At 34.2% G+C, this 9,444-nt stretch overlaps 1 protein-coding gene across 1 annotated transcript in view; it reads right to left on the bottom strand.

Moving 5' to 3' along the window:
* Positions 1-457: 457 nt before the first annotated feature.
* The window catches only part of ZFR (zinc finger RNA binding protein), a 31,458-nt gene continuing 22,471 nt past the window's right edge, over positions 458-9,444 (bottom strand). Inside the window, exons 15-19 of the mRNA XM_031557227.1 lie at positions 7,318-7,415; positions 6,403-6,498; positions 3,394-3,505; positions 3,190-3,287; positions 458-2,835 (exon numbers count right to left, since the gene is read on the bottom strand). Of these exons, the coding sequence (XP_031413087.1) occupies positions 2,566-2,835; positions 3,190-3,287; positions 3,394-3,505; positions 6,403-6,498; positions 7,318-7,415 (674 nt within the window). The 3' untranslated portion in view covers positions 458-2,565. The remainder of the gene's footprint in view (positions 2,836-3,189; positions 3,288-3,393; positions 3,506-6,402; positions 6,499-7,317; positions 7,416-9,444) is intronic.

The raw sequence follows: 9,444 nt of genomic DNA on the forward strand, positions 1-9,444 counted from the left end.
ATGTGCTTATATGTGGACAGGACACACTCGAAAACTAGGCAGACAAGTCAAAGTCTGAATAAGAAGTTTCAAACCAGGAGCTCTCATTCTCACAAATTGTTCCTCAAAGGTAAGCACTCTTTTGTGTATTATGATCATGACATAGAGCATTTTGAGATTTCACACAGCACTGATGAATAAAGAAGGCAAATTCTTCTTATTTGTAAACAGCTAGGACTATCAAAACACTTTACAGTAATTACTTGTTTGTAAAATGATTACACGGTCTTAGCTTTGTCTTCTCAAGCACACAATTTAATATTTAAAGTCAAAAGTAGCTCTGTACTTTTTAAACCTTGCTTTTCTATCCTTCTTAGCTTTGCCAGATACAGGAGTTAACTAGTTAAAACAAGCCTATTAAAATGGGCAGGAAAAAAAGCAACAAAGTATAATTGACTCTTCACCACACAAGTAAAAATCATAGTCACAGCTTCATATTTAATGTGGAATCACTTTAAGTATACAATATTTCAAAAGACTCAGAAACTAGTTAAAAAAGGAAAGCCAGCAGAATAAAAAACACAGGAAATCCGAAATACATCCTTGACCTTATTAATCCTGAAGTTTAGAGTCACATGTCTGAGGAGACAAGTTTTTAGCTTTATGCGGAATAAACTTTGGTATTTAGTTGAACTTGCCACATGAACAGCACCTGTAGCTTTCAAAATAAATAGTAATGGCTACCTAGATGCCATAGCAGCAAGACATCCCCCTTCAAAAAATAAAAAAAGGACTAAGAACAAGCACATGCTTGGAAGCTACATCTCAAAGCTCGACTACAAAAACAAGCCTAATCTTTTTCTAAAGTAATTTTAAAGCACATGCTAATTATTGTTTTCTCTGATACTGAAATTACTTAAGAAATGTCTCCTATCACGAGAAAGCTGTCCTTATTTACTAATCACCCACACACAGTCCTCTTAAAATTATACTCTGATGCTTTAAGAATACTTCATTGCATCTTTTCTCTAAGATTCTCTCCACTTTCTGAGATATCTTATTTGTATTCCCCAGATTCACCCTGTCAGCAGTGAGTGTTGCAAAAGAGAAGTACTGTCTTACTCTAAGATTTATTTAATTAAAAAGGTCAAAGATAAATTCAACCACAAACTGCAGCAGGAGGCTTTCTTAATGAATAGTATCAGAAATGATTAATTATCTTTGTGACATCTGATACTCTCATCAGCCACTGATAAAGTAGTCACCGGAATGTTAGTCTGTGTTAATCTGTGCGTTTTATGGGTTTGCAAATGAAGTGTAATAAACATTGAACAGAGTAAGTGGTACTTCAGTTTCCAGTGTGTAATGAATTTTAGTCACTTAATAAATTTTAGTTTTTATTTGCGTATTTCCACTGTAGTGCTGTGACAACAAATCACGCCTGTGTATCAGAGCATACATCAATGGTATGATGTAACTTACACCACTGCTATATTTTAGCTTTTCAAAAGAAACATAAGCATAACACTATGGCCACACCAAATAATTTTCTGGGCTTTTTTCTTGATAACCTCCACTTATCAATACTTCACTTCTAAAATTTGTATTACTGAAAAAAAAAAATCACAGAAATTTTATAGCTATAAGGAATAACCTCACAGGCACCAATATGACAAACATTTATTTTTTAAGGACTGAGAGGCATTAATATCATGTTGCCAAAAGTTGATGGAAAAGAATGATTACTTTGTCCAAACGGAAAATGCCTGCTTCTGCTTATATTTTCAGAAAAGAAAGTCAGAAAGTTATTTCTTGGCCTTGCTATGTCACAAAGTCAATCATATGGAGAATATGCATTTAGCCTAAAATAATAGTTTTTAAAGCCCTTCTATTGAAAACAAACATCATGCAAAACTTTAAACAGTTATGTGGCTGCTTCAGAACTGTTGCAAGATCATACTGTATATATTAGCTTTTATACTGCTAATGCACAACTAACAGCAAATTTGCTTAGATTAACACAAATTTGTCTTAATTACAACGTTATATCACACTAAGACAAACGCCACAAGATTGGCAAAAACATTTAACTGAGCACTCAAATGGCAGGCTAATTGTGTTGTAACCCCTCCATGTTTAGAAAAAAACATAATCCTGCAGTCTCACTTTACAAAAAAAGGTTTGTAAAATATTAATTGGGAGGGGAACAGTTTATACTATCGAACACAAGGTAACTTACACAACTAGTGTCAAGAGCAAACAAAAAACCTTCTAAATAAAATGCCAAAATACACATTGCAACAAAAGCACAAATACTGCATTAAACACAGTCAAGGTAAGACAACGCACTTGTTCATTAAAAAAAAGGACAAAAAAATAACAAGAGTTACTGAAGTTAGCAATACTTTTAAAGAAAATGCTATGAGGGAAAAAAACTCCAAACTATTTTTTTCCTATGACAGTTTCCATTTGTAGTCTTTCCATCCATAATTTGTCTGATACAGCACATCCATTACAATGTTCAGAATCACAGAAGAGCCAGATCGTTCTCTTCCAAATCTAATTTCTGAGTTGGTTTTGGATGTTTTAAACAGACATTATTATGCATGGAGTAAAAACAAGGCAACAAATGGATATTATATCACCTTCAATCTCAGCATAAAAGGCGAACTTTTTTTTAAAAGTTATCATAATCTTTTTTGTCTTTTTTCCTTCTGCTTCAAATCCATCAACTCCATCACTGTCCCTTCTCCTTTTACGATTGTTATGGATGTTGAAGCGTTGATTCATCTGTGGCAATGGATCCATTCCTAAAACTTTGTGAATTTGACGGAATGCAAGGAGTCTCAGTGCAAACTACAAAAAGGGTAGAAAGAAGATATTTCAGTTAGAAACAAACAACAATTTTGAATAATTTGTCCAACAATGAAGAAATGGTGTAAGATAATATCCCTCTCAGCTCCTGCTGTCCATGTTCTTCCTTTCCACAACAAAGTTAACATAATATGTGCACATCACATTTACTGTGTCAGTGCAAGTCCAGAAGCTAAGACATTACATTGAAGCTGGGAATGTGAAATTCATACAGCAAATGCTACATGCACATATGACTGTGCTGACTTTATTTCTGGGAAGAAGAGAGTGGACTGTGACAGCTATCAATGTCCAAAAAAATCCAAATTTATTTACTTGGAACATACTTCGCCTTACCTGTGCACTTGAAGTAATATCCTCTCGTTGCTGATCTGTCATTACAGCAAGTGTATCAAAAGGATCCTTTTCACAAGGGTCCAGAAGGCCAGGACCACCTAGAATGGTTATGTTAATTAGTAGCGTATCTTTACCTTGATTAATATTAGAGATTTTTATGTTACTTCAGCGTAAGTATAGATACAATGATCAAATTCAACTTGCCTTTAAGGATGATTCCTGAAGATATACACTCAAAAACTCTTCTAAGTGCATCCCCAGGGCTCTGCGGCCCAGTAGCACTGCTGATTGCTTTTTCCACAAGCAACTCCATAGCCTGTAATAGTAATAAAGCCTGGTTAATTTAGAAGACTGTTTGAAACAGAAGAATGCTGGTACTGTTATCCAGTCCAGAGCTTTTGATAATAGGAATTTTGAAGAACATTATACAACATAGAAGCATTTCAGTTAAATGAAAAAAAAAAAGAAAAAGAAAAAGACTGTTTTATAAAGGCAAATAAAAAGAAAGCTGGTGCAAGTATCAGTCTTGGTATCTCTCTTTTCACAGCTAGCCCAAAAGTTTTTTGTAAGTTTGTACAGTGCTACTCTACCCATTAAGACAGCCAACTTGTCCAAGATTTTTTTGAGTTTGCATGAAAAAAGATGAGTTATCCGAATCTGGCAGCCATATGAATGAAAAATGCACAGTATACCTAATGAGATTAACAGAATGACAACATGTTTTGCTAGAAGAACACAAACTCAATCAAATACATAATGGCCTTCTGAAGTTTAATCTAAGCAGTTACTAGATCCTCAATTTAAAATAACTGAAGCTTACAGTCAATGTTTTTCCCGGATATAAGCTAACAGTAACTCAGATGTTCAACAAATATGAAAAAAAAACCACATTTAATGACTAGCAGACTTTCAAAAATTAACACATCTAAAATGGTTTAAATGACTATCAGCATCTTAAATACTACCTTTTTCTCTCTGATCCTATTTTCCTTTTTTTTTTTTTTTGCTTTTCTTAGATATTATTAAAAAAACCCCAAAACTGTAGAAGATATTTGCAGTACTAAGGAATAGCTTTCCTTAGCTTTTTCAGCATTAAATGGATGTTTCAATACTACTTCATTTGCAAAGTTCATTTGCAAACATTTTTTTTTTCCCTCTTAGTTTACAGTTTTTCAAATGTTACCTTTTATTTTCACTTTCTAGGAATGAATTCACACAAGTTACTGTAGGCAACGTTGACTACAATTCTTCATTAAGGATGCTCATTCCTTCCTATTTTTGGCGTGATTTAACTGTTAATTTTCACTTCTTGATCATCACATTACCATGGTCCCACGTCCTACCATATTACTTGGACCAAGCTTCTCACTTCTATCAACAGTAATAGTTGTTTTCAAGCGTGAAGCAAAACGTAGCAAGTAAAGAAAAAAAAAAAAAGGGAATAATGTTTTTGCACTTACTCAAATCTATTTTTTCTGGATTCAAAATAGGACAGTGTGAACTACAATTCCCTGGTGTCTGTGTGCATTAGAGGCTAGATTACATGACTGGAAAATTAACCTTGAATTATCTTGAATGATTCGTAGGAAATTGACAAAATTCTTCAAGTTTAGTTTTTATTTTTAGGTATATAAGGAAGCTATTAATAATTTCTGTGTTTAATCTTCTGAAGATCTTGTATTATTAAAAATAGTTGGGATCTTTTTGAAAAGGTCTTTCACTTGCTACAGGCTACTAACATACACGTCAGGAGAAGTTCTGTATCCAGATCTGAAAAATTTCAGCTGTGACTAGCAGAAATCACATAAGTTTAAAAATCAACATTTGTCACTGTGTTGTTTCTTTTGTCAGGAAGACTTTGAGAACAGTCCAGAAGAATAACTGACTACACAGATTTCAGTGTTGGTCCATTTCACTCACTAACACAGCCTGTTCTGTCATCCTGTGCCAGAAGCAAATCAGGGAGCCTTCTTGCAGAGAACACAGCTACGCCTGACACAAATCTCTGTTCCCTTCAGGATGTGCCTCAGAACAATGTGGCAAAGAGGGAACAACATCCCTTGTTCTCCATACATACGTCTTCTGTGTGTTGTAATACTTACAAGGATGCTTTTCTACAAGTACGCCAGGGGTTATTTTTTGGTTCAGTGTAGTGGTGATAATAGAGATCAGTTAAATACTTCTCTAGTTTTTTTAAGCTGTATTTGTACAGCGTAACTTTCAGAAATGTAGCACAGTAATGAGCAGGATAATTGTATATTACTATAAAAACTTAAACATAACTCTTTTTATATTTTTTCCAGAAACAATCAATATTATCAGAAGTATTTTAATAAAATTCTCTGCAAGCCTAAAACAGCTGTAAAACATTCATTAAAATAAGGACAACCATTGAAACTGCCTTGAAAATGTTAGCTCTCTTCCTACCAAAAGTGAGGAGTTTACAGCGAGAAGCAGCACACTGCAACAGAGTTTGGTCTGTGGAACATACCAGTCAGTTTACCTGCATAATATACATATTTTTGAGAGTTTTTGTTTCATACTAATCTTCTGTGGTCAACAAATCGTAAAATAGATTGCATTCCTGGAGAGCATGTTTTAAAACAGTCAATGCAAAAGGAATTCTCCAAGAATATCCAGCTGGAGAAATTACCAGCTGGAAAAATTATGAGAAGTAAATGAATTCAACCTAGAAACCTATTCTTAAGTGGCACTGATCAAGATGGGAATTTTGACACATCCACTGACTAGAACTGTCGTATTTCATCTTGCAGAAGGGTTGTATTAACAATCACAGGAATTACTGTGATTTTTCATCTTTAAAGTAACCTTTCCGTTATCACAGAGTTACCTGGGCACAGATAACTGTTAAATCTCATTCAATAAAGTTCAGACAATTTCTAATCAACCACCAGTAGGTGGCTAGAAAAGATAAATTTTGTTATATACAGTTAAAACAAACATCTAGAATAAAGATTCTACCAATAAATAATTCATATGAACAAGAAAATTCCTTTGGAAAAAAAAATTCCATCTCCAAATGGCTAAACCTCAGAAAATTAAGTTTCTACAGGGACTACATAGATTCCCTCTAAACACAAAAATAACAACAAAAAATACTACTGCTTGAAAACGTCAACATTTAATGGCAATAACCTTTTCCAGTGCCTATATATGAATTTCAAAAAGACTATTCAAAAGAACATTACTTACCCAGCTTGGAAAATCAGACCAAGTTGGCACACGCTGACAGAGATCACGAAGAATACGAATGATAATCACACAGGACTGCAGACCATTAGCTCTAGCCTTGAGAGCAATACAAAATCAAATTAATCAATCCCAGCACCAACAGCAAATATGACTTGTTGAAAGACTAAAACACCACTGTTCAATGGAAGCTCAGATCCAAGACTGAAACAAATCATTTTACAAGTTTACTCCATGAGCTGCCATTTACAGCAGTATTTTATACAGGGTTAGTAATTTAAGGTGGTAGAAGTCAAAGTGCCCAGGTTATACAAGAATAACATTTCTTGATCCCCTGTACACTTTGACCCATGTTCACTTGTAACAATAAATACAGTATCTTTCTATATTAGAAATAAAAAGGATAAAGTAAAGGTCTAAGAAGTAGGTATAGAGACTGAAAGGTCAAGGGAATCTGTTTGGTTTCTTTATTGTGCCTTTGCCAGAATGCAAAGTCACTAAACCAAACAGTTGCTTCTCACCTTTCATTCCCTACACTCAATGCACTTAAAGAAATAGGAAAAAGTCTTAAATCTAAACACAAAGCTTTAAACACATATTCCATTATTTAAAGCAAAGTTACTCTGCAGCCTTATGGAATATATAACAAATATACAATATATGATCACCCCAAGCGAGTCAAACTTTCAACATCGCCTTCTCAAAGAGCAGAAAAAACAATCATGTCAAATGAGCCATAACTGCATAAAGCAGTTCCTCCATACTCAACCTTCTACATTTAAATTTAGGGACCAGAAAAATATTAAGTATTATTAGCATGAACAACGCTGAGTGTTTTCAGACAATTAAACACTTATAATGCAACTGAACTTAATCTCTCATAAGGCTACAAGAAGAAAGTAAAATGATGTTCCGAACCTGGAACCACTTAGCGTGGCGTAGAGCAGCCAGAGCGTCAAGGCATTTTTGCCTGTCCAAGACGTCCGGTGGGTCTTTCACCATACCCGAGGTTACATCTAAAATGGATTGAATTGGCAAAATGCAGTGAGGAATGGGTGTTTGACCAGGTGAGCAAGACACTTCCTTAAAGTAGCTTCAATGTCACACATGCCATTTGAATTTTAAACCCTTGAACGAGTGTAAACGTTCCATAAAAGGTATTCAATTAGGACTAGGGCATTAACCCAAGGTGAAGATCAAGAGCGTAATTATCTTTTTGGTTACTTCCAAATGCATTGCAGATTATGCAACGCCTAGTGCTTCTTTGTTTAAGCTGCCAGTAGAAAAATACATATCCCCTAAAATTAACTACTGAAGGAAGGATGGTTGGACACAGTGCACCAGCACAGAGAACACAAGACAGAAGGAACACAAAAATCCACTTTAACCAAGTAGAAACATTCAAACTTCAGCTCTTTGTGTATTTTAACTGTCTCCTGTTTTTTGGGACCTAGACCTCAAAAGAAAAGTATAAAAACATCTCAAAAAAACCTAGATGTTTTGTAAAAATATTATTATTATACCTCATGATAACACAATGATTTTGCTTTAAAAGCTGACTATAAGAACTGGAAATGCTCTTCAATAATGCAGAGTTCCACTGCTTTCTAAGTACCCTCTGTTATTCAGCCAAATTAACACCTCAATCCATGACCTACGTGCTCCAAAATAACTTAAAATGCAAAGAAAGGGAACTCCTTAAGACTTAGCAGAAAAAAAGCAAAGCAAGGAATAGTTTAAAAAACGAAGCAGAATGTCTGAAAGATAAAGACAATTCAGAAGATCCCATTTATTAAATATTCAGAAAATTAACTGACAAGCTGACTGCTTTGTTACCTAAATGGAAGAGATCACAATGCCATTTTGGAAGTGGTTTTATCAATGAAACAGGAACCACTGAATAAAGTGAAATTATATCTTCAGATTACTTTCAGTTGTAAGGCTATGCTGTAGCAATCAACTTTAAAAATTAATGTATTATGAAATTGGCTATTGTTAACTAGCAATAAGGAATACTGGTAGCATAGCTGGTAATGTAACACAGGAAGAAACAAAAAGTCCTCTCTCAAAGGCATGTTTTTCATGGGAGGTGGCTATATGAAACTATATAGTTTATGGCAGCAAGACATAAATTTAGGTAAGCTACTTGTAGTGATGCTGCAGAAAGACAGCTCTGAAGCTGCCACTTAGTTTACTAAAAAAGCAGAATAAATAGTTGGATACTTTCCTGAGTACAAGAAGCTGTAAATTAGCACAGTGCTACAAATTTCCAATACTGTAGTTAAATTTAAGCTGAAGTACTGCATTTACATTTAGGCATTTTCATATGATAGTCTTATTGCTCTGAACAGAATTAAATAAAAAAGTATTTCAAAATAAGAACCAGGTTGAGAAGAATATTGTTATCTTCTCACAAAAATACTCAAACGTAGGGACCATATGTTAAAGTGGAAAGAAAGCTAAAAAAGCATTTACAAAGCAAACGAACACATTTAAAGTGGTATTTAAAACAAAACAAAAAATAACCAAACACAAACAAAACAAAATGAAACCAAACCCCAAACCTATGCAAGAGAGGTGCCAGGTAAGATAACTGACAAAGTGAGCACAACTTGGATAATAGAGACAAGAGGTACACTAAGAGAAAACCTACAGAAGAAAAGAGTGGCAAAGTAAACTTGAGAAATTTAAAGCAGAAGTATGGTTTTGGTGGGCCTAATTATTCATTATTTACGTTCTTCTAAAACTAATATGCAATGAGGTGACATTGCAAATTTTCGGCACAATTTACTACTTTATTTTATACTCCTCTTACTTGATTTCTAGCTCTCAAAAACTCTAAAGTTGGAAAATAATTTTACAAAGCAGTATTACACTACTAAGTGCATAGAAGAGAAGCCTACTCAATGCTAGAAATGTAAATCTAAAATGTGCTACCAATATAGGAAGAACATATGAATAGAATACCCTTGAAACTTAAAAAGACTGTAAAAGTCAGAAGTTGCCAAGGCACCTCTCTCATTGAGAAAATACTGATTGAAAAAA

Source organism: Meleagris gallopavo, chromosome Z (assembly GCF_000146605.3).
Source record: "Meleagris gallopavo isolate NT-WF06-2002-E0010 breed Aviagen turkey brand Nicholas breeding stock chromosome Z, Turkey_5.1, whole genome shotgun sequence".
In the NCBI taxonomy this organism is placed as follows: domain Eukaryota; kingdom Metazoa; phylum Chordata; class Aves; order Galliformes; family Phasianidae; genus Meleagris; species Meleagris gallopavo.